The 26,240-nt window shown below is 43.3% G+C and overlaps 1 protein-coding gene and 2 long non-coding RNA genes across 4 annotated transcripts in view; 1 reads left to right on the top strand and 2 right to left on the bottom strand.

The window, feature by feature from the left end:
* Nucleotides 1-3,586, bottom strand: part of Akain1 (A kinase (PRKA) anchor inhibitor 1) — a 51,323-nt gene extending 47,737 nt beyond the window's left edge. Inside the window, exon 1 of one of the 2 annotated variants that reach the window (XM_006524415.4) lies at nt 2,384-3,586. In XM_006524415.4, coding sequence (XP_006524478.1) covers nt 2,384-2,435 — 52 coding nt within the window. In that variant the 5' untranslated portion in view covers nt 2,436-3,586. Of the gene's footprint in view, nt 1-1,955; nt 2,172-2,383 lie in introns of those variants that run through there. The other variant, NM_001145192.1, reaches the window with a different exon arrangement.
* A930029G22Rik lies at nt 1,257-18,371 on the top strand. Its single transcript, XR_003952217.1, has 2 exons — nt 1,257-2,320; nt 16,969-18,371. It is a non-coding gene; the product is annotated as an RIKEN cDNA A930029G22 gene (long non-coding RNA).
* Nucleotides 18,372-22,303: 3,932 nt separating this feature from the next.
* C030034I22Rik (RIKEN cDNA C030034I22 gene) lies at nt 22,304-25,050 on the bottom strand. Its single transcript, NR_026848.1, has one exon. It is a non-coding gene; the product is annotated as an RIKEN cDNA C030034I22 gene (long non-coding RNA).
* Between the last annotated feature and the right edge of the window lie 1,190 nt (nt 25,051-26,240).

The following is a 26,240-nucleotide window of genomic DNA, read 5'->3' as shown; positions in this document are numbered from 1 at the left end:
TGCGATAAACAGGAACTACACAAACTTGAAGGTTAGATGGCAACAACATCTGTTGAAATTCTGAGCTGCTTAAATCCAGACCGCCTGCCCCTCCAGAAGGAGTCTAAGTTCATTACACTGCCTCCACCCCTTCATTCGTAGGAAAATTGAATAGATAACAACATCCCACAACATAGCACTAGACACTGCTCCACCTCGCACCTCTGTAGCTGGGGTGTGTCTCCTCAGAGGAATGGCTCTGAGGACTTAAAGAGGCGGAGTCTAACTCCAAAGAACCTCAGCTCCGCCCCCCAGGAAGCGGTAACATTGCTCACACCACAGGGCGACTGAGTCAGAGGGAGACAAGAGCTGTTCTGACTGAGACCTGCTGCTTTCTGACTCTCTGACCTTGCGCTGACTGACCGACACAGACTGGACCTCCACCTCATTTCCCTTAAGTTATCTGTTTTGGAAGGAGAGCGACATTCCTAGTCTAAGGCAAGGGTTTCCAACCTTCCTAATGCTGTAACCCTTTGTTGCCGTTCCTTATGTGGTGACTCCCAACCATAAAATTATTTTTGTTGCTACTTTATAACTTTATTTTTACTGCTGTTGTGAATAGTAATGTAAATACCATCTGATATGCAACCTCTGTGAAAGTGTCGTTCAACCCAAGGGATCGAGACCCACAGGTTGAGAACCACTGCTCTAAGGCACATGTGCACTTGTGGATCCTGTCTCCTTAGCTAACCTCTCGGGGACTCAGGGACTGTCACTGGTCATTGACAGGTGGAGAGCTTCCTCTTCTTTCAGTGAAAAAATGTAAAAACCAGACCCAATTCTTTCCTTTTAGAAATGCTTTCTTTTTCTTCTCCAATGTCTGTTCCCCTGCCCAGGACATTTTCAAACCTGTTTCTCAAATTAAAGACCCCCAAAGCTGACAGAGTGATGCTATGTGTTTCCTACTACCTGCTGTACACTGCCCCTAAAAAGAAGTACAGCCAAAACAAACAAAAACAAGAAGGGGAACTGCGAGAGGGAGTCAGGGCAGGCAAACTGAAAAAGAAGGTTAGAAAGATGAAAGAGAAAAACCAGAGAGAGAGAGAGAGAGAGAGAAACTTTGGACGTAGAAATGTTAACTATAAACGGGTCCACGCTTCATTCAGCCCACCACACACACACACACACACACACACACACACACACACACACCTAGGTCGAGGCCCTAGCAGAAGCACCTGAACGCGCGTGCGCGTGCACAGAGAGAGAGAGAGAGAGAGAGAGAGAGAAAGAGAGAGAGAGAGGGGGGGGAGAGGGAGAGAGAGAGAGAGAGAGGAGAGAGACTGATAAACCCGCCAACCTCAGATAAATTTGACTCTTCAACTTGTAGCCTCCAATCGCAGCAAAAGGACGAAGGTCCTTCGCCACCTGCCAGCAGAAGACGCTGCAAGCGCCCGCGGCGCCGCAGTAGCCTCTCTCCTGCTGCAGTCCCGACAGAGTTTCAGATCCAAATCCATAGGGCTAGCGCTCCTCTTCCCCTCGCCCCGCTCCCCTGCCTTCGACCTCCTCTGGAGGCCCGGAGGAAGGAAGCAGGGCACTTTGCCACTTCTAAGGAAGGGGAGGAGAGGCGGCGACAGAGACTCCCACAGAAGGAGCCCCAAGCCCTGTATCCTTCTCCCCACTCCCCGCCCGCACACCCGCGCAGGTCCGATGCTGGCGAGTGGGCCACTTGCCAAGGTGTCGGTGCTCACTCCGGGTGCCGGGATTCAGGCGGGACTGTGAGACGGAAAGGTTGGGGTTGCAGATGAGGCGGGTGTGGGAGAGGGGCGACCCGGCGGTCTCCACCCCCCGGGCCACTGCAACTCCAAAGCACGCATAGGGACCCCCGTCGTCTTAAAGGCCTTCCCTCCGGGTGCGTTCGCCTCCCGCCCCGCTCCCCGCCTGGACGTCTGCGGAAAAAGAAGATAAAAGAGTACCTGGAGCGAACACCATGACTTCCTTCAGCCGCTACACCCTTGGGTTTCTAGAGGTGGACAGACAGAGGGCGGGAGCCGACGGGGGACCGGGGAACCGCGGGGCCGGGAGCAGACGGGCGCGCAGGGTGCGGGCGGGACGGTCAGCACCTCGGACAGCTCCCTGCGCGCGGTCCCGGGCCGCGGCTCAGCGCTGGGCGCGCGCTGCCTCCACAATGCACCGCTCCGCCGGCGGGAGGAGGAGAGGCAACCCGGCTCAGCTCCTCCTCGGTCCCCGCGCCAGCTTGGCGATTCACCGCCGAAGGAGCAGGGCGCTTCTACCGCTTCCACCGAAGCAGGAAGGACGGAAGGGGAAGCCAGACAGAAAGGTAATTGCCCGGTTTCCCGGCAGGCGCACAACTAATTGCTTCTAACTACCTGCTGTCACTCACCCCCAGGGATGCCGGGCTGACATTTAAGATGAGTTTGTCCCTTTCCCCACATCGCACTAGACTTTACTCCAGAGGCTGAGTTCTTGGAGTGTGGCTGTCTCTGAACAGAGGGAGGAACCACCAAGTTAACCCGTCTTTGCTGTTCACGACTTCTCTGGCTGCCCCAGGCCTCTCAATGTCAGCAAGAGAGCTAAAAGAGAAAAACAGGATGACCTTGCAATGCATGCATGACAAGGGCGCTGCTCGCGGGTCCTGTTCCCCGTGACCACTGGGTCAACTCCCACATTTGCAGGTTCTCAAGGTCATAGCCTGAGAGGAAACGGTGTTAGTCACTGCAAAAAAAAGTACAGATGAGACATGTCTCGGACAAACTCCAACTTCTGCACGGATGAGGAAAAACATCTCTGACATTGATTACATACTTAAGAGCTTGCCCAGATCTGGTTCAGTTGGTATCTGCGCCCTTTACAGTTGGTTCCACCCTGAACAAGGACTTGCTGGATGCTCACTGCAGGCTCCTAACCCGTAGTTCACTTGAAGATATCTGTTCCCTGATTAATGTTGGTGCGGTGTAGGCAACGCTCATTAGATGCCACCAGCTTGCAACACGCGCGTGTGGGTTTCAGTGACAGAGTCAAAAACCACATAAGGATCCCCTTGCCTTGGCTTTTATCCTCCATCTCTGTAGTTGAATGGGGTTGTCCAAAACCAAAGGCAATCAGAGTTTTTGGGCATTCTTCACCTTTTCCTGGAAATAATAGCGCTGTTCTAAAAGCACAGTACTAACAATTTGATTAAAAGCCTTAAGCTCTACCCTGTTTTGGCAAACATAGGCATTTAAATAGCCAGGCTGGCACCGAGTTTGTTCAAAGCCATAATAGGTTGAAAATGTAAATAGTTTCACAAATCTTGAACTACGGTTATCATGGAGGCATCTGGGCAGCTTCAACACAACACAGTCACAAATGCTCTTAGCACCTGGTGTCATAGGAGATGAAACAGATGGGGCCTGCCTCAGCACGATGCAAATCAGCCAATGGGTAGGAAAAATACCCATGCACAAAGGGGTGGAGTCCTCTCATATGCCCAAGATACACCCAAACCCTTGGGAACAAAAACTATCTGCCCCTCTAGTTTCAGCACCGTGGGACACATGAAGCACTATTTGAGATTTGCTTGAATGACTGCCGACTGCTTTAAATAAACACCCCTCCACCACCCTTAATTTTTTACAACTTTGTGTGTTCATGGCCTTTACTCACCGAATGCATAAACAAATATCCACAGGAAAATATCGTGTTAAGAACATCTGAAAACATTCTTAAGGATCAACCAGATGCAAACGCAGGTCCAGCACCTTCCCCATTAACTCACTGTTTAACCTTGGATATGTCACCCTATTTGGCCCATCTCGTCTATACTACAAGAACTGAGGCATCTGCAGGGTTTGCTGTGAGGACCCTCTGAAATATGGATCTCAGTGAATTAAGAAAGAGCAAGGGGTCCTGGTGTGGTGCTGTGTGTCTTTGATCCCAGCACTCAAGAGGCAGAGGCTGATGGACCTCTGTGAGTTTGAGGCCAGTCTGGTCTACACAGTGACTTCCAGGACAGCCAGAGCTACATAGTGAGACTCTGTCTCAGAGAGATAAGGAGAGAGGGAGAGAGGGAGAGAGGGAGAGAGGGAGAGAGGGAGAGAGGGAGAGAGGGAGAGAGGGAGAGAGGGAGAGAGGGAGAGAGGGAGAGAGGGAGAGAGGGAGAGAGGGAGGAAGGAGGAAGGAGGAGGCAGAGGAGGAGGAGGAGGCAGGGAGGGAGAGAGAAAAAGGAGCATGACCCAATTAAACTCACTCCAGAAATCATTGACAAGCTAGGAGGACATTGTGCCCTACAGGAAACAATTAGTAGATCAGTGGATCATAGATATTAATGTGTGTGTGAATTCTGGGGACCAGGCTAAGCTGTAGCCTGTGAGTCAGGAGGGTACAGTAGAACCCGAGAGTCTTCCTTCCTAACGAGTTTCAGGGGATGTCCACTCTGTAGAACAGTGTTCTATCCTTTAGTGGCCAGCTTACAGGCATATCAGCAGCTTTTAAAAAGTATGTACGTTTCTCCCAAACCCATCACTTATCTTTTCAAGTATTAAAAACAAACACACAAACAAACACACAAACAAAAAAAATGGAGACAAAGTCCTGCATAATGCTAGACTAGAAAGTAGCCAAAGAGGTAGGAGAAGTAAAAATAACTAACAGAAACATCGGTACATAGACCGATGGGCCCTCTAGCTTTTTAGTGAGCCTGGAGTGGCAATAGACAGAAATGTGATCTAATAGGAACCAGAACAACAGGCCAGTGCTAAACAAGAATTTCTCAGCCCCCGTTCCTGAACAAGAGTTGTAGACTCTGTCCTTTCTCAAAGCATCTCTTCATTGACCCTCCCCCTTCCTAATGCCATTCCTACAGAGCCCAACGACAGTATGTTCTCAGTCTAATGGGGGTGTGTGTGCGCAAAATTTTGTTTACACTGAAGATCATTCCTGGACCTCACACAATATAAGCAGGGGATCAATTACCAAGCTATAGTACCAGGTCCTGTCTATATTTTAGTCAAGACAATTAATATTATCTGCGAGTCACTTTGGTGATATGTCTTAGTTTGTTTAGGTGGTTTCAGCTGTAGATTTCACTCAGCGTTATCTCAAATTTGTACCATGACCAGAATTATTTTGTTGATTTTATTTCAATATCCTGATGCAGCTTCTGGGCTTTAATACTTTTATATTTAATATAAGTGCTAGATTTGGTATCTGAATACCTAAGAGAAAGATAAATGTTCCCATTTATTTAGCTATACTATGAGTTGGATTCATTGACAGATCTTTTACCCAGACTCACCCCAACGAAGCTTTATCTCGTGGTGTAGTCCCCCTGTGTCTCTGTTTGAATACTCCATGCATGGCAACTCACCCTGCTCAAACAGCTTTAAAGACAGCCATTCTACCAGTGAGGTAGCCGTGGCTACCATCTACTATATTCTGACTTCTGCGGTCACTTCTGCTCAGTAATGGGAGCAGCAATAAAAAGCAAGACAGTAAACAAGCTATAGTAGATGCCCAACTTTCTTAGCCCAGCACTGAGCCTATCAAACTGGACACCCCCCCCCCCTTCCAGGGGTACTCGGAAAGGTTTTGGAGGACCCAGAAAGCACATGTGGAAAAGTATCTCCTTATCAAAACCACTCGGGATTTGGGAGAAATGTTGGCTTAAAATACGTGGAAACATTATGAAGTTGGAAACAGAATTCTGGTGGTAAACAAATGCTAAAGAATGGGTTCTGGGGAAAAAAAAACACTACAGGCAATGAAGAGCTGCACTTCTTGGGATTCCTCAAGCCCTTGTTTCTTGTATTTACTTTTATTTTATGTGCATTGATTTTTTTTCTGGATGCATGTCTGTGTGAGAATGTCAGATCTTGAACTTACAGATAGTTGTGAGCTGCCATGTGGGTGCTGAGATTTGAACCCAGGTCCTCTGGAAGAACAGTCAGTGCTTTTAATCGCTGTGTCATCTCTCCAGGCCCAAGCCCTCGTTTCTTTAGCCAGCTTTTCCTCTACTCTGTGTTAGTGTTGAAAAAAAACTAGAAAAATTTGCAAGCACATCCTGGACGACACTCAAGACCCTTACATGTGGAGACATGTGGTTCCAGACAGACCCTGATTCTTTTTGCTCAACACTCATTTTAAATACATTATTCAACCAACTAGAATTTAAAATAATTTTTCACCCCTGGTACTGTTGAAGTAGATTAAATAGGGACATTTTCATCATGAAAAATTAAGCCATGATTCTTTCCAAAATGTCTGAGCACATGAGTTTTGAATGATTATAGAAATAAAATGCTGGAAATGAATTCTTTCTCAAACTATTGAGTTGGCCCTCGGGAAGGACACTGGGTGATGAAAAGCATAATTAAAACAGGGGTGAGTGCCTTGTGCTGAGACACAGAGACAAAAAACCAAATGAAGAAGCCAAGAACACTGATTGTCGTTTCTGGTCTGTAAAGACAAAAAGGAGACTTAGGTGAAAATACACAGAAAGAGGAAAGACAGCGTCACTGAACAATAAAAGTGAGGGAGGACAGGCGATGAAATAAAGAAAAGCAATGACTTTGCTGTGCTAAAGCAGAAAATATTAAGGCATTCTTCAGGCTTGAAGAATGAAGAGCCATGCCTCTGCGGGTTTGCATTTACGAGGCAGTTTATGAGTCCCGTGGGATGCTTTAAAATGTGCAATAACCATATTTTCTTAAAGAGGAACAATAGCAAAACCTCCATGTTGGAGAAATTGCATCAGAACAGTTAAATTTTTACACTGTGTTCACAGAAAATAAATAATTTCCTGGAGAACATCGACTTCATTGAAAACCCTTTTCCCTTATTAATGATCCATGTATCCACATTTATTCTCTAGATAAAGTTCTCCCAAATTCCCAAGTAAAACTGCTGATTTTATTAGATAGCATGAATGGAAAATGAGACAACATGCATGGCATGGTGAACATGATAGAACATGGGCAGACATGAGATAGCATGCATGACATGGGTGGACATGATATAACATGGGTAGACATGAGATAGCATGCATGACATGGATGGACATGATATAACATGGGTAGACATGAGATAGCATGCATGGCATGGTGGACATGATATAACATGGCTAGACATGAGATAGCATGCATGGCATGGTGGACATGATATAACATGGATAGACATGAGATGGCATGCATGGCATGGTGGACATGATATAACATGGCTAGACATGAGATAGCATGCATGGCATGGTGAACATGATATAACATGGTTAGACATGAGATAGCGTGCATGCCATGGTGAACATGATATAACATGGGTAGACATGAGATAGCGTGCATGGCATGGTGGACATAATGTAACATATGTAGGCATGACATAGCATACATGGCATGGTGTACATGATATAACATGGATAGACATGAGATGGCATGCATGGCATGTGTGGAAGATGAATAGCATGGTTAACATGGGAGGAAAGTGAAATGACAATATTCAGATTCAAATCAACATGATTATCTCTAAGACACAGCATGGAGCTTCCAACTCACAACATTCAACTTATCTTCAAAAAGTGGATTGACCTTATAAAAATTTGTTCAGTAAATTTTAAGCATAAGAATCTACAATAAATCATGTTCAAGCAGATAGTGGAGAAGAAATGGAAAACAGAAGGAGACAAACAGAAAAATAGAAAGGGGAAGAGGGTAAAAGGAAAAAAGCAAATGCAAGAAATACCTCTTTAAACAGAAGAAGGAAGAAAAGCAAGGGAGAATGGTGATAGCCTGGAACTCACTCTGTGGACCAGGCTGGCCTCAAACTCATAGAGATCCACTTGCCTCTGCCTCTCTGCCTCTCTCTGCTCTCTCTGCTCTCTCTGCGCTCTCTCTCTCTCTCTCTCTCTCTCTCTCTCTCTCTCTCTCTCTCTCTCTCTCTGCCTCTGCCTCTGCCTCTGCCTCTGCCTCTGCCTCTGCCTCTGCCTCTGCCTCTGCCTCTGCCTCTGCCTCTGCCTCTGCCTCTGCCTCTGCCTCTGCCTCTGCCTCTGCCTCTGCCTCTGCCTCTGCCTCTGCCTCTGCCTCTGCCTCTGCCTTTGCCTCTGCCTCCTGGGTGCTGGGATTCAAGGCATATGCTACCATACCCAGTGCTTTTAAGGGATTGTTTTGCCTTGGCTTCTTTGTTGAGACTGAATCTCACAGTGTATTCCAGGCTGGATTTGAACTGGTTGTAGCCCAGGAGGATCAGAGAGAGAACCCAGCTGTGGACAGCAAAGGTCTTGAGTGTCATGGACACATGAAATGAGGGTACAGATTAGAATGCCACTAAATAGCATGACCTTATTTAGGGAGGAAAGGTAAGAAAGGAAGTTATGAAGTCATTCTGTGTACGCAGTAATGAAGTCAGAGCTCCGGCTTCCTGGTGACAAAGAAGAAAGTTAACAGGACCAAAGACAGGATGTGTGCATCTAATAATGTTTCAGATATGAAGCTATTCTGAATAACAACAGGACCTAGAAAGTGGCCTGTACATGACTGCTGAGCAATCAGGGATAAGAAAACTCATGACAGTGAGGTGCTGAGCTGCTGAGTCATAATGGATGATGAGTGGACACAGGGGTGGAAGAAGGCAGCCCACCCCACAGCATCCCCAGTACCTAGCCCAACCTCAGTCATACAGCAGTCAGTCAACCCAGATCCAATGACTATGCTGAATTCTGTGCTCATTTCTTTGCTTGGATTTATCTTATTTAACTCTCACATTTGTGTGGGATTATGCTTCTGTTTTTATTTGAAAGACAAGCATACTGAGATACTGACACTTAAATACCCTGACAATGGTTATACAGGCAATCTGTGGTAAAGCCCAGATTTAAATGCAAGTATAAGTTAGGAGAGGGATGACAGAGCTAACCATGATTGATGGACACCATTTGCTCTCCTGTGTCTTACACAGCATCTCCTGCACATCTCTGCAAAGACAGAGGCATGGACCTCTAGCCATCCAGGTGACACCAGAGCAAAACCAGTTTCTATATCATTTCTGGAAACTCAGTGGGTTCTGGGTTATTTGGAACCAATGATAAAGAGAGTTTTCTTGTTGACAAAGTAGAAGTTTCCAACATTACCTGTGAGCTGGCTAGGTTTGTTTCCTTGTCTTGTTTAGTGTTTGATGGTTGGGTTGGTTAGTTAGTTAGTTGTTTGGTTGTTTGGTTTTCTTTTTGTTACCTTGATATAAAGAAGGATCATCTGGGAAAAGGTTACATCAATTAAGAAAATGTTTCTATCAGATTAGCCTGTAGGTAGGTCCGTAGGGAACTTTTTTTTTCAATCAATGTTTGATATGAGAGTGACCAGTTTACCATAAGTGGTGCCATCCCTGCTGAACAGGTGGTCCTGGGTGATATAAAAAGCAGGCTGAGGGGGCTGGAGAGATGGCTCAGCAGTTAAGAGCACTGACTGCTCTTCTGAAGGTCCTGAGTTCAAATCCCAGCAACCACATGGTAGCTCACAACCATCCATAATGAGATCTAACTCCCTCTTCTGGTGCGTTTGAAGACAGCTACAGTGTACTTACAGATAATAAATAAATAAATAAATAAATAAATAAATAAATAAATAAATAAATAAATAAATATTAAAAAAAAAAAAAAGAAAAACAGGCTGAGCAAGCCACAAGGAGCAAGTCTGTAAGCAGCACTTGTCTATGGTCTCTGCCTCCATTGGTAACTCAGGTTCATGCCTGGAATTCCTGCCCTAAGCTCCCTTTAGGATGGACTGTAAGCTGTAAGATGAGAGAAACCCTTTCTTCTCTGAGTGATTTTAGTTGTGGTATTTATTGCAGAAGCAAACAATGAAAAGAAAGCAAGATGGCTTGGATCATCATGAAGGAGATTTCACACTGCAAGGAAGAAAGAGATATGTTTGGTTTGCGAATTCTGTGGCATAATTGTAACCCAAACCATGGGAGTCAATCACTTTTAACCACTGTGTACTGACAACCAGACTGGTCATAACCCTAGACCTTTCAGTAAGAAGAGAGCCTCATAAGTAAGGGTTGGGTGAGATGACATATGAAAGCAGGTTTGCCATATTTAGAACTAATATGTTTTTTTTTTAAATCTTACCCCCATTTCCACAGTTCTCTGTATCCTTGCTCTGCCCCAGTGAGTAGCAGCCAAAGTCTAAAACAGATCCCAAACTTGGCACTGTTTTTTTTTTTTTTAGCGTCTTAAAGTTACAATTCACTCTCTATTCCTGGCAACCTTGCTCAAATAAACCCACATTCTATCTGTCTGTCCATCCATCCATCCATCCATCCATCCATCCATCTATCTCTACTAACCTATCTTTTTAATGTTGTGTGAGTGGGTTTTTTGCCTGCTTGCATGTCTTTGCACCATGTGCCCCACAATGGTCAAGAAATGACCCTATTTCCCCTGGAAATGGAGTTAGAGATGGGTGTTAGCGGTGTGTGGGTGCTAGGAATTGAACCCAGGTCCTCTACACTAACACAAAAACGTGTGCTCTTAACTGATAAGCCATCTCTCTGGCTCTCCTTTCCAACATTTTCTCCTTCCTACCTCTATTACTGCAGTACTATTAAAATGGCATTTTTAGTCTCCTATTTTTATATCTGTTTATTTGTATGCTTTGTCTGCTACACGTTCACAACTACTAGCTGCTTTCAGAATACAGAAGCATAGCAGACAATGTGAAAATTAATAGTCATGATGGTGTTTCAATAAAAGTTTATTTACGATGACAGGTGGAGAGTCATGTTAAACCCCAGTGGAGACAGATTACTGAAATGGAATTTTCTGATTTCTTTGGAGACTCAGTTGTGTCATGTGATTTTTGTTGTTGTTGTTGTTGTTGAAACTGTCTTATAAAAAGATGTTTTGCGGAGAACAGACATGTCGTGTTTCCCTAGAAGCTGCCTGGAAAAGAGGCTTGTGGTATTTGGCTGGAGTGGACGCTAGAGAGGACACATGATGTTTGGAGAGTGGACAGTGTTTGGAAAGGGTATAAGTATGACTCAACAGAGCGGACAATGCTTTGGCGCTGGTTTGCCCTGCCACTCTTTGCTGGTTTTTCGCTGGGCTTTGCTGGTGCTGTTCTTCACCGACAATGTGATGACATTGGTTCACCTGGCTTTCTTCACTGATCATCATTTGTCTTGACTTTGTAGAGAGAAATGCACCAAAGAACTATGCATGATATTCCGGCAGCTTCTTGCTGCTCCTGTGTGGACTCTGGCTGACTGGCAGAGCCTCATGGTTACTTCTTGAGTGAACCCCCATTGCTGATTCATGAATGGTGTTTGCAGGTGGATTGAGCTACCACTGCTGATTCATATGAACTGAACTGCAGGTATCCTGACAACAAACACTGGAATCCCCCCCAAAAGAGCTATTTCTGAACAGGACCATATTCTCCTTTGCCCAATTAACCTTTCCTTTCCACTACCTCTGGTGAGTGGAAAGGGAAGTTGGAGCATTTAAGAACTCTTATCAAAGTAGGTTTTGAGAAATCTAAGCCTACGGTCACTAGGGTTTTCTGTAAACAATACAACACACACCATGTGGTTATGTCACTTCTTTTGGAGAAATGTTAGACTTCTGAAGGTACCATATGGTCTACAAAATCAGAGCCTGCGTTTTTTGTTTTTTTTAAAAAGTGAACTATGGATGTGGTAGAATGCAGAATATGTGTCCCAAGGTGTGGCCTTCTAGAAAGCATTGTATAAACAAAGTAGATGTACTTGAAAGAAAGGATGAAGGAACTGTCCACATTACCTCTGTGAAAAAGGCAGAGGCCTGGGAGGAATATTCTTGGCTCTTTTCACATGACCAAAGATGATAAGAAAGAACACCAGGGGGTATTCCCTCATGGTACCCACTGTGTACCATCTACACAGTCCTCTGCCCACTGGGTAGCTTTATAAATTGCCACTCCCTGCCTAGGACTTCATATTTCCTGCGATGCTAACAGTTTCTACACAGTCTGGTGTTCTGAGGCTGGCATCTATTTCCATGTCTTCATCTTGCATAGGCAACTCTGTGAACACTTCCTCTTCACTTGGCTAATTCCTGCTACACTTCCAGACCTGGCCCAGCCTCCTTCGAGCTTCAGTGATCCACATAGGGTTAGGTATCCTCCCTGTCTTGCTAGAGTGCTTTTTGTCTTTGTTTTGTTTTACACAACACCTACACTGGATTACTGCTTTCTGCTTTCCATCACTGAACCCTGGGTCCCTCGGGGAAGGTTTTGCTTGCTGTACCTTATGCATTTTTGCCATCCTCGTTTGCCTTAGCAAATATTAAAAGGTCTAGATAACTATTGCATAAGAATGCAGGGATACTGATGACCCTACAGTTTTGAAACAAGAAAATGGGGGAAAAACTAAAATCACATAGGGTTGGCAGAAAAGCAATATAACAAATGACAAAACACAGGTCTTTTCTATAGACGAATATTATATTTTGTCCTATATCATCATTAACAACATCATTATTTATTAGTATTATGGTAGAATAAGTATTTAAACAAAGACACCAAAGGTAGTGAGTTTATAAAGAGAGGTCAGGGCTCAGTGAACACATAGCATTGTTTCTACCATATACAAATTTTGTTTTGTACTCATACATATGCACACATACACATGTGCGTGCACCTATAGTTCTTGAATTTTAAAACTCTGTAAATATAAAAGTCATTTCTATAAAGTTGGCAGCATCCCTCATCAGAAATGCTTTGGACCGGAGGTGTTTCATCTTTAAGATTTTTCCCCCCAGATTTTGGCGTAACAAGGTATCTTTAGATTGAACCTATCAAAACACAAAATTCATTTTGTTTCATGTCTAGGCTATACACAGTTATTGTAACTTTATATCATTTTCAGTGAGCCTGTGTTTTAAGTGACCAATCACATGAGGCCAGGAATGGAATTTTCCATTAGTAACACCATGTCAGTACCCTGAACAGTTTCAGGCTAAGGAGTCCGAATGTCAGCGCTTGCTTTTATAACTATATCTTGACAACGGCATTGATGCCTCCTCTAAAAAGCTGAGAACATTCTGAGCCTACTCCCCAGCGTGAGGGGTATAGAAGGGCAGTGGACAGGGCCAGAGGCTCCCCATGTCCAATCTCAATGTACTACGCCTTTTATTCCAGAGTCCTGAATTGGAATTTGCTTCTACTCCTTCACAAGGTATGGTGCCAAGAACATTCTAGGCACTGTGGGTGTTTACTTTCAAATAAGCATAATTTATTCCAAAGATAAGGTTTTCATCTGAGCATTTACATGTCAAACCTAAGTAATTCATATTACCTTTCTAAATACATGTCAATCTCATTGCTTTTCTTGTGCGATTAATAAGAGCAATATCCATCACCTGAACTTTAGGATAGTATTATTATTATTATTTCCATTTTATTACATTGTAGACATGCATAGCAAAACTGAAATTTAAATTTATATTGCAAACTAAGAGAAGGCCACATAGGAGACTGTGAGTTGTGAGTTGAGCAGGTCTGGCTTTGAGTATCACACGCAGAGAATGCAGGGATATAGATGATGCTACAGTTTTGAAACGAGAAAATAGAGGAAAAACTAAAATCACATGGGTTTGGGGGGGAAAGCAATATAACAAATGACAAAACACACAGGTCTTTTCTACAGACAAATATTATATTTTCTTCTATATCATCATTACCAACATCATTATTTATTAGTTGTTATTCATACCAAGTTTAATGATTATGTTTAAGTAAAAAATACTATATAGTGCTTTCCTCTGAACGTTGCTGAACCTTACAGACATTATTGAGAACTGGAAATTACTTTTAAATGGTATTATAAATGACATTTAAGATTATTTCTTATTAAATATTCCTTTAAAATATATTTGATTAATAACTTTAATAAGCAAGGCAGAGGGGTCATTGCTATGTAAGATATAAAAATACCATTATATGACCTCTACACTGAAGTAGGTTACATATTAATAAAAAAAGAGGATGGCTTGGCATGGTGGCACATGCCTTTAATTCCAGCTCTAGGAGGCAGAGGAAACATAATTTCTGTGAGTTTGAGTCCAGCCTGGTCTAAATAGTGTGTTCCAGGCCAAGCAGAGCTACACATTGAGACCCTGTCTTAAAATCACAAAAGGAAAAGAAAGCAAAAATACAGATAGAATATGAATAATTCTAAGGCAAATAGGATTAAATGCCATATACGGTGTAAAAAATCCAACTTTATAGGGATGATTTTTATATAGGTTAAAATTCAAGAATCACAGGCAAAAACTATACAGATGTCAGCTTTGTAGATATGTATCTTTAGATACCTGTACTTGTTAGAAAATCACACATTTGACACTGGTCCCAAGATTTAGGAGCTTAGGTGAAGAGCAACCCAACACAAAATAAAGCTGAAATATCATCAGTATTGTCATGCATTCGTGGTTTAATAAAATAGCTATACTCTTGGCTGAGCTCAAATGGAACACATATATAATACTTGTATTAGACGACACATTCTTTATTAGATGACCAACACTGTTGTGTGTGTGATGTCAGTCAAACGCAGTGATTGCCTGAAGTTAACATGTAAGCCACTACAATGTTCATCTTGAGCACGCCTTTCTGCACCATTCCAGCAGGCTGGTTCTGTACCACACTACACCTCTGCATACTATACCTCTCTCCATTCCTGAGAACTAAGACATGTATATCAGCATTTCTTTCTTCCATCTCATGTCATACAATGCAGTTTAATCTTGTTCACCCATCCCATCCCCTCCTAGGTTATTCCCTTTTCCCCACCCATTCAGCTTAGTGCCCCACCCCCTTTTCATCCATCAAATCCAACTTGTGCTGATCATATATTCTAATATGGATAGCCTTGTACTGGAGTGTGGTCAACCTACCACAACACTATTAGGTGCGACACTTAGTAATGTGTGTGTGTGTGTGTGTGTGTGTGTGTGTGTGTGTGTGTGTAGGTGTTTTGTCTGCATGTATGCCTGTGCACCACATCACCACATGCCAGCCTGGTATCATGAAGGCCAGAAGAGGGTATCAGATCCTCTGAAACTGGAGTCAGAGATTGCTGTGGGCTGCCATGTGGGTGCTGGGAATGGAACCTGGGTCTTCTGTTGAGCCATCTTTCCATCTACTGAACTGTAGATGGAAACTGACTACCCCTTTCCTGGAAGTTTTCAACTACCAGTATCCCCTAGCCTGTGAATAGGATGCCATGTCCCCTTCCTATCTCCATGGTAGGATTTGATCTGGCTTCAGTTTACACAGGGCTTGTGGATAGTGTCCTAATTCCTGTGAGATCATATATGCAGCTATGCTGCTGTGTATGGAAGACACTGTTCCTTGTTCACTGTTTTTCTTTTTTTTTTTTTTTTTCAAGTCTTCCAGATCCCTCAGCCTTGGAGGTAGGGGGTGCAGGGGGCTGACAAAATAAATTTCTATTGCAACTGATGCCTTCTCATACAAAATACCCTGACCCCCAATCAATGAAATTCACTGCTTAACAAAGTTACTAGCAATGATGAAGAATTTTAATAATTTTTTTAAGAGTGACAAGTGGGGAGTCACTCACTTTAGAGAGGTGGCTCAGCAGTTAAGAACACTGACTTCTCTTCTGCAATACCTGGGCTTGGTTCCCAGCCCCCAGACAGTGGCTACCAACCACCTGTAACTCCAGTTCCAGGAGATCCAATGCTCTGTTCTGGCCTTCACTGGCACCACGCACGCACGTGGTGCAGACATACAGACCGACAAAACAATCATACACATAAAATAGACATTTTAAAAAGGGTGATGAGTGGCTAGGGAAACGACTCATTGGGTTAAACATTTGCTATGCAACATGAAGACTTGAATTCAGGTCACCACCACCCAGTAAAAGCCAGGGGTGCAATATGTGCCTGTAACCCACACGCTGGGGAGGGATGGAAAGACAGGCCGGTCTAGGGATCTCACTTGCCTGCTAGTCTAGCTAAAACCATGAGCTCAGTGAGTGAGTTCACTGAGTGACCTTGTCTCAAAAGATAGATAGATAGATAGATAGATAGATAGATAGATAGATAGATAGATGATAGAGGATAGAGGATAGATAGAGATAAATGATAGATAGATGATAGATAGATAGATAGATAGATAGATAGATAGATAGATAGATAGATAGATAGATAGATAGATGATAGAGGATAGATAGATGATAGATAGATAGATAGATAGATAGATAGAGATGATAGATAGATAGAGATGATAGAGAGAGAGAGAGAGAGAGAGAGATAGGAGAGATGAATGAGGAAGACATCCCAACAACCACATCTGGCCTCACACACACTCACTGATACACACACACACACACACACACACACACACACACACACACACACTAACAGAGGTCAGGTTGGAGGGTAGGATAAGCAGAAGTTATTTTTGAAATTCACTTGTACTTCTTGTCCTCTTTAGATTCTCTCAGCTTAAATAACCCCACGCCTGATGTTAACTAATTCATAAACCTAGAGCTATAATTCAAAGAAAAGGTCTACTAGGGCTTGGATAATTTCCTCTGGTGATTCTAGACCCTGACTTCAAGAAACATTTGGTAGACAGATATTGCCCATGGACAATAAACAGAAATATCGAGCATTTTTCACAGAAAGTGGTGACTGCTACAGAAAAAGTAGAGGCAGACAGTGAAGAGCAGAGGACCATGAGGTGGAGGAGACAAGAAGGGGGGAGAGAATAGGACCGGAGTTCTCGGGGTGGAACCCAGAAGCTTTCCAACATTTAGTCATCAGAATGATAGGCCAGCAGGGGAAATCTAACCAGTAGCAGCCACTGGGGTCCCTTATGCTGGCCTCCCTCTACCCTTCCCTTATTATCCTCTAAGGAGGAGTAACTTATTTATCAATACATTTTGAAGATAACATGATAATAGAAGGCTCCATTCCCTCTTCTTTGCCTGTAGGGAGCTGGCTGCCAATATAAAGTCTGTCTTCCGCTCTGCCCGCCTATACGAAATGCTCCCAGAGACAATGTGAGAAGGCCTGCAATTTTCTGTGCTTCTGGCAATGGGTGAGTAATACTGCCTCATTCTGGAGTTCAGTATCACACAGCCAATTTATCTACAGCTCTAGGCCATGTTTTCTGATGCTAGGTTTACCGGTAATAACAGTAATATTCTATCTATGTCTGCCTGATCAAATTGTCTAACAACTATGGGCAACAAGAACAGCCAAGCTCATTAGATCCCCTCAAAACCCAATATTCTAAGGTATATTTCAGACACATATCATTTGCAAGAAAATGTTCTACTCCAAAGAATGTGCAGCTGCACTATTTATGGAGATTTTAGGAAAAGGAAAGAAATGGTGATCATGTGTAAGCAGCATTTTGATGGGAAAACTGAAATACCAGCCTGAGCCTGGCAGTGGCAGAACTGGGGGTTGTCTCTTGACTCCCACCCAAGGAGGATTGAAGTTCTCAGCCAAACCTCACTTCATTGTGCCTCACTTATTCCTGAAGGAAACCAAAACAGAACACTCGACCATCTTCCAGAAGGCTTTCCTCCAATTCTGCGATCATTCTCAACATTCACACCTTGCCTCACGAGAAAAGCAGGCGCTTGCTCACCCGGTAACATCACCTTTAAATCTTTCCTTCCACGGATGATTTCATTGGATCATAGAAAGCTTTCCCTTCCCGATACCCAGGTAACTTAAAGGACATCTAGTGTTGGTCTGTGATGGCCAGTCTCAAAGGTGCCCTTAGCAGCACTTCCTTAGTGGCTGTCTTCCTACTGAAAATGCTAGAAGTCCCAAAACCTTCCTCACTCTCTCAGTATTTTTACCTCCTTGGTGGCAACTAAGGCAAGGTCCTCCCCTCCCACTACCAACCTCAAACTTAGCCCCAAGTGCACACTGCCTCTTCTTCCTGTTTTTTCTTGAGTTTTTTTTAACGAGAGTGCCTTCCATAGGCTCATATATTTGTATGCTTACTCCTCAGTTGATGAACTGTTTGTAAGGTGTGACCTTGCTGGAGTGTGCCCTTGTTGATGGTGTGTCACTGGTCGTGGGCTTGGAAGTTTCAGAAGCCCAAGGCTCTCTGCCTGCAGATCAGGATGAAGCTCTTAGCTGCTTCTCCATGTCTGCCTGTACACTGCCAAGGTTCCCCATTAAATGCTTTCCGGTATAAGAGTTGCCTTGGTCGCTGGGCGTGGTCCATGCCTTTAATCCCAGCATTCTGGAGGAGGCAGAGGCAGGCTGATTTCTGAGTTCGAGGCCAGTCTGGTCTACAAAGTGAGTTCCAGGACAGCCAGGGCTATCCAGAGAAACCCTGTCTCGAAAACCAAAAAAAAAAAAAAAAAAAAAAAAGAGTTGCCTTGGTCATGTGGTCACGGTGTCTCTTCACAGAAATAGGACTCTAACAAAGACAGTATCTGTGTTAAACCTTCCATGACACAATGAAAATGTATTAACAGCAAATGCCTGTGTCACAAAGGAAGAAAAATCAAAAATCTCAGTGTTGAACTTAACATACTGTATTTGTGTACTAGGGCCACCAAAACAAACTCCGCAGACTGGGTGAGAAACTGCAGGAAATTACTTTCTGTGGTCCAGGAAGTCTAAGATCAAGGAGGACTAGGGAGGGTTGGTTTCTGAGGAGGCATGTCTTCCTGGCTTGCTACTTTTCCACTGTGTGCTCACTTGGCTCACTCTCTGTGCATATAAACAGAGAGCTCTGTGATATCTCCTCTTCTAATCAGGAAACCAACTGTACCACTTAAGACCCCACCCTATGACCTCAGTCATCCTTAATTACCTACCTAATGAACCTGTCCTCAATTAAGAGTCAAATTGGGGTTTAGGGCTTTAAAGTATGAATATAAGGTTACGAGAATTCAAAATAATAAGTAATAGAACAGGAGTAACTAGCTAGCACTCTAAGGAGGAAAGAGCATTGTGGAAGGGATAAATGAGATAGAAAACATTAAGAAATACTATCAGGAGCCGGGCGTGGTGGCGCACGCCTTTAATCCCAGCACTCGGGAGGCAGAGGCAGGCGGATTTCTGAGTTCAAGGCCAGCCTAGTCTACAGAGTGAGTTCCAGGACAGCCAGGGCTACACAGAGAAACCCTGTCTCGAAAATAAATAAATAAATAAAATATTAAAAAAAAAAAAGAAATACAATCAGTGAATGAAATGTTTGTTCCTAGGGAAACCGTCAACAAGACTGACAAAAGTTTGGCCTGACAAAGAAAAAATTAGAGGATATGCAAATAGCTAAATTCAGAAATTAGAGTGGAGACCTTACTAAACATCTTCAGATTTATCTTTATTATTTTCACCTGTATGTGTGCACTCCGGAATGTGTGCATGTGTGCACATGCACCCATGTGTCTATGTGTGTCCATATGTGCATAAGCACAGGCACCACAAAGACCAGAGGCTTCAACTTCCCTGGAGCTGGGATTATAAGCAGGTGTGTGCTCCCTGCCATGGGTGCTGGGAACTGAATTCCATCTTCTGCAAGAGCAGTAAGCACTCTTGACAGCTAAGCCATCTCTTCAGACCCTTACTAATACCTTGCAGAAATAAAAATGATCATAAAAGGATGCTATGAAGGATTCCACACCATGATTATATACATCACAAGTAAGTGGGATTTGCCTGGGCAAATCAGTACCATATTCTACCTAATAGAGTCAAGGAGATTTTCATGACCATCTCATGCAAATCAGTACCGTATTCTACCTAATAGTGTCAAGGGGATTTTCATGACCATCTCTGCTGACACAGAAAAAGCATGTGACAAAATTCAACTTTTTCATGATTTAAAAAAAAAAGAAAAACAAACCTAGGAATGGAAGGAAATTTCTTTAGTATGGAAAGGGATTTACATGAAAAGCTAACAATATAATTTAATGGAGCAAAAATTCACCCCAAAATCAGAAATAAAACATTATTTTTCCATTTGTTGTGAACAATGTATTGGAGTTCTAGACAGAGAAATTAGGCTATAAAATTTTTAAAAAGTCATATAAACTAACAATAAAAGTAAAGCTACCTGTATTTACAGATGGTATATTGAAAATTCACACACATACACACACACCCCTACTATGTTAACTGGCAAAGTTATAGGCCATACAGTCAGCCAGGAAAACATCAGTATTTTGTGGTTGTTGTTGCTGTTGTTTGAGACAGGTTTTCTCTGTGTAGCATCAGTTGTATTTTTATACACCAGCAATAAACATTCTGAAAAAAATTAAGTGGAAAATTCATGTGCAGTAATATCCAAAATAACAAAATTTTTAAAAATAAACCAAAGACATCTAAAACTATGGAACTGCACTGAAGGAATTTAGAGATTTTAATAGACTGCTCCAGATTAAGAGACCTAACAATGTTAGTGTAGCTCTTCAAGATTATCTACCAGTTCGGTGCAGCAACATGAAAGATCCAAAGGCTTTTTACGAACAAACCAAGAAGCCCATCCATAATGTGATACAGAAATTTAAGTGGCCCCACAGAGCCAAAACAGTGGTTTTTTTAGAGCTAGAGTAACACTTCCCAATTTCAGAAGGTATCACACTACACACAGCTCATTTCCGACATGCGGATACACAGATCAACCGAGTAGGATTAAGAGCCCAGAAGCAAATCTGTTCATCTGTGGCCAGCTGACTTGACAAGTGTGTCAGGATCATGCAGAGGGGAAAAATATTCTTTTCAAACCATGATGGAAGCAGATGTGTACATAGGAGTTAGTGTGGACTCCTCCCTCACATCACACAAAAACTAACTTAAAAGGACCAACAATCGAACAACAAGAACCAAAATAATGTAACTCTTGGAGACCAAAGCAAGAGTAGATCTGCCTGATAGAAGATTGGTAAAGGATTCTAAGTTTATGACACCTAATGCATAAGCAACAAAATAATAATAAAAAAAAAAGCAGCACCAGATTTTTACATCTCTGTGTAAGGGGCATTATCATGAGAACCAGCGACATGAATGGAGACATGGCGAGTGCTCACTTACACTTCCTCCTCCTGCATAGCACCAGGCTCAGTTCCCAGCACCCACAGCGGCACCCTGAAGTCTAGTTGCTAGGGATACAATACCCTCTTATGATCTCTGTAGGAACAGGCACACAAGTGATGTACACACAGACACACTGGCAAACTGCTCAATCAAATACATGAAAGGCAGGATGGTCTCCCTCCTATGCAGAATCTAGTAAATAATATGTTTTCTTTTCTTAATGGACAATAACAAGTGTCAGAGAGAATACAAATAAAAGTTTTGATATTGATTTCGAGAATATGGGAAATAGTTTGGTGATTCAAGAAATCAAATATAAACTTTTCATTAAGCTAAGCAATTGCACCCCTTCCCGCCCCCCCCCAACAGTTGAAACAGGTACTAAAACAAGTATATTGTACACATTGTTCATGGCAGTAGTATTCACAGTATCCAAAGGACTGAGACAGAGCTCCGGGGGATCTGCTCTCCTCTTCTGGCCTCCACGGTGCCTGTACTGACAGTCACATTCCCCAACACAGATACACACACACACACACACACACACACACACACACACACGTAACTAAAAATTAAAAACACAAAAGAAGCCTATAAAAGCTGTATCAGATATTGAACATAATGCTATAGTCAAGCCTATAATTTACCAGCACTACTTGAGACAAGGGTGAGTAGCATTAAAAGCTGAAGCTGATTTAAATACTGTATGTTAAAATAATGACCGCTATTTACCAAGTATGTATCACTTGCGAGGCACTATTCTAAGGTTTTCAATTGTTAATTATAGCGTCATCTATTAGTCAATTTGAATGGGATACTTATCTGTCAAAATATGAAAGTACTCTTCATAATGGCTGTGGTATAACTGAAAGGTATGCCTGTTTAATATTGTATAAGAAAATGTTGGGGGATAATTCAAATGGCCATTATCAAGGAACCAGACACAGAAATACAGTCTATTTGTAGTGAAGTATTATATATTGGTGAAAAGAGCTGACAAAACAGGCCATGGCTTGGAATGCTAGAAACAAAATCACAAATTAGTGAAGCTAGTTGAAAACCTTAAAACACTGCACATATGATGTAATGATAAACTATATTGTAGAAGTAGATGCAGGGCTGAGTCCCACAGTTAATGGCGCACAACCAGTTTTAACTCCAGCTCTAGAGGATCCCACGTCCTCTGCCTCCACAGGCACCTGCACTCACACATCCACATTCTACATTCTAGATCTTAATATCAGTCATAGATTCGTGTTTGCTTTTTTTTATTATGCTTTATTACTTTAGAACATATGCATTTATTGAGCATCTATTTTAAAACAATTTCTTATAACATATGATATTGCAAAAGACTGCACATGGACACTACTGCCCTCAATGAGAGGAGCGCATGTGCCCAGACTTCCATGGGTTTCAAAGCCTTTTACTCCATACCGACTGTCAAGTGCAAGCGACATTTTGATCTCTCTCTCCAAGTAAGTCCCACAAACTATATGGTGACTCATTTTTCTTTTTTGAAAAACAAAACTAAAAACAATAACACTATTCTTTCCCACAACAATGAAAATAATCTTAACCTATAAAACTACAGACAAGAACTTCATGTCCTCCAGACTAAGCCTGAGACTGAAAGGTGTCTGTTTAAGCCTTGTCCCACCCCTCCTAGATCCCAAGAGCCCCTTCTTTGATGTGTACGATTTACTTTTCCACACCACTCAGAGAATTTTAATGACTAACATTAAGGTACATCGAGGTGGTAACTGCACTTTTGGAACTATCTTATCCCAATGTATGACCTATAGGTTCAACAGAACAACCGTTTTATTAAGTTAGATTTCCTAGTAAAATAGCCAAGAAATAAATTTGGAATTTTAATTTCCCACGTCCATGGAAATGACAAAAACGACTAAAAACTGTTCTCTCTCAAAAGGCAAATATATACTCTTTGGGGGTTGGAGAAATGGCTCAGTGGTTAAGAGCTCTGGTTGCTCTAGCACATCGTGAATAGACACACATCCAGGCAAAGAACTCATACACAGGAAATTTAAAAAGAAAATGTAAATGATCTTTAAAGCAAATTATAACCGTTATCACAGTTACTCATGTTTACTCGTGTTTCTTAGTCCTCCTGCAACTCTCTGTTCACTCTTTTATCTTGGATATTTAACTCATGTGATAGTCCACAGGGTAAGCTTTTTTTTTTTTAAAGTAAATTTACTGCCAGACAATATCACACTTGAATGCTTCCATTTGGATACAATCAAAGTACTGAAAACTCAATAACCTAAGACGAATTTACACTTCAAACAGTAGAAAGGAGAAGTAGATAAGGAAAGATCCCCCTCCAGATGATGAATGCTACCCGAGCTCATATCGGTGAAGGGAACCTGTGCTATTCGGTCGAATGCAACCGCCCTTGCAAGACGTGGCTTGTCAGCGCTACTCATCGAAGTGTAAACCCATCTCTGAAGACCTGGCAGGCAGAAGTACTCTCCCCACCCCAACCCCACCCACGGACTTTGCAGCATCAGTCCATTTGTACACTCGGATCTCTAAGGAAAACAGCATCATCGACGTGAATGACAGCTGCAGCGGGAGCCGGGGAGCGGGCGGTCAGATGCTCCGCCGGGGCTGTCCACTCCGCGGGCACTGAAAACGTCAGGGAAGGTCTCTCTTGGAGCCAACGCGGACTTGACAAAACAGTTGACAATTAGGGCAAAGCACGTACGGCAGAATCATTAGAACCCACAGAAGCCCCGGCCCCAGCGGCGACACCGCGGCGTGGCGATGCCCCCGTGGCTTCGGAAATACCCGCTATCCCTTTAAAAAGTACCCCCCGCAGGCCGGAAGTGACCGCTCGGCGCCACGAGTCGAGCCCCTCGGTGCAGCACGGCCTCGAGCCTCGCGCACGTCCGCGGTCCCGTGGGTTTCCTGCTCTTGCTGCAGTTCTCCGCCGCCAGTCCTCTCCGCGCGGGCAGTTCGGTCACTAAATCTCAGAGACCCGGCGCCTCCCCCAAGCTCCAGCCTACGCCAGGCCTGCTTCCGGGTTCGGCCTGCGCTCCCGGCCCGCTCTAGTGACGCACTTCCGGTGGTGACCAGGCTTGGCTCCGCCCCAAGCTGACACGCGGGCTGATCGGGTTCCCAGCCGTGCACTGTGCTGGGAGGACAGCGAATTCCTGCACCGGGGACCAACTGCTCCGCCACGGCTCGGTCTCTGGGGTTTCTTACCGTCCTGGGCGGAAATGGATAGAATCCGCCAGACCACACGACCCGGGGCCTAACTCTCCAGCCCTGTGACCGCGGCCGTCTGTGTCAAGCTCTCCCTTGGCTCTGCCCAGGGCCCTTGTCGCTTGGCGCTGGGACCTTCAGAAGTTGAAAGGGTTTGCCAGAGGCATCTCAACCACCCTTTCTTAGACTGGCTTTGAAATGGTGTCACCCACCCTCTTGGACTGAATATCTCAGGTCATCTTAGGGTTTCCTCCCGGAATTACTTAGTTTTACACATTCTGGTTCATCCTCTTCTCAAAGGTTGTTTTTTGGATCGAGAAGTTCAGGCAGAAAGCGTTCACTTTCAGTTTTTCCTTGTATCTCTCACGATGCTGTATGACTTGACCTCATAATCTGGTGTCTGGTTAAGTATAAAACTATTCTTTACTTCTCACCCCTCCACAGGGCTGTTTGGATTGTTTCTTTTGTAATAACGTATTATACCGTTTAGAAAACACAGGAAACACAGCTTGGGCGAGTTGGGTGTTTCCTGCTGAAAATTGTGAATATAACGTTTCATGAGAAAAGGAAAAAAAAAAAAGAGCTAATGAGTGGAGCACCCCATCTGAGCTGTGTCCACTTGCCTTGTTCCCTTAAACTAAAACTAATTGCTTCTTGCTAGCACCACCATTGGCTTTTGCAGTCCCCCCAACCCTATTCTGATTTTGTGCTCCTTTCACTGTTTTCTGGCAGTTTTTCTCTGCTTATAAAGATCTTTAAGAAAAAAAGAAAAGAGGAAAAAAAGTTAAAAAAAAAAAGTTTGTTTAAACTCATTCTTTGTATACTCCAAGAAAATTGCAGCTCTTGTTGAAGGCCTTTATCTTTGCACCACTTCCTGTGTTTCTCTGCAATTCATGTGCATTCTTCTGAGGGCTAAGTCAGTTTCTCAACACTTTTACAAACCAAGAATGGATTCCCCCTTGGCCTGGAAGCCATCTCAATAAAATTTTATCATGAAACTATCACTTCTGTCTCCCAGCTTTCTGGAACATTGTCTACCTCAGTGAATACTTGGCTCCAGGCTAAATCTACCCCCAGTAGAGAGATTGGATGTTTGCTTTTTACTTTGAATAGGGAGCAAATTTGTGGGTACTGAAATTGCCTGGTGCATTTAGGATGGCCTCCGTGTAGCTAGTGGTGTCAAGTTCTTTTACTGAAAAACTAGTTCCATTGAGAGTATGTATATAATGGATTCCATCAACTTAGCCTTTGGGCGAGTCACCTCAGCAGATGTCCAGTTACACATATAGCATCCAAGCATAATGCTTATTCAATAGAAAGAGAACTGAAACCTCTCTCAGCAGGCTGATTGGAAAGATACTTGTATTTGTATTTTTCCAGCAATAGTTGAGGCCACACTTAGAGATCTATTGTACAATATAAGATTAAATCAGAGCATTAGATTTCTCTCTAGTTCTTTGAGCCTGCCCTCATGGTTTCTCAAAGACTCTTTAAATGTTTGCCTTACTGAACTTGGATTCTATCACCTGCCCCTCCTCATAGTCTATAAAGTTGAACACTCCCTTTATGCTTTCCAAATCAGTAGTGAGTCTTGGAAAGAAAATACAAAAGTCTCCAGAGCATGGCAAAGCCCACATTGTTATTTGATGTCCAACTGTAGTTGGACAAGTGTATGGCACAGACTGAGAGGCACCAGGGGGAGGAGCTATGGGAAAGGCAATGCTGCCTGGAGTTCATGACTAGAAGAGGGAGAAACTCTTCAGTGCAATTTTGCTTCAGTTGGGAGAGTGTTGGAAGTGTAAAGGTGTGCCTATTCCAGCTGTTGGAGTCAGGGTAGCGTCCTAGGACAGTTTATCCAACGGATCAGCAGGAATAAAGTGAGGGGGGGGAATTATTGGTCTATAGGCAAAAGGATAGCAGTTGAAAAGGTCCAGAGGAATTAAAATGTTCGTGTTCAGGGAAC

The sequence above is a fragment of the Mus musculus genome, chromosome 17 (genome assembly GCF_000001635.26).
Source record: "Mus musculus strain C57BL/6J chromosome 17, GRCm38.p6 C57BL/6J".
Lineage (NCBI taxonomy): Eukaryota > Metazoa > Chordata > Mammalia > Rodentia > Muridae > Mus > Mus musculus.
Note: the sequence above shows the minus strand (reverse complement) of the source record. Positions and strands in the feature narration are given on the sequence as shown.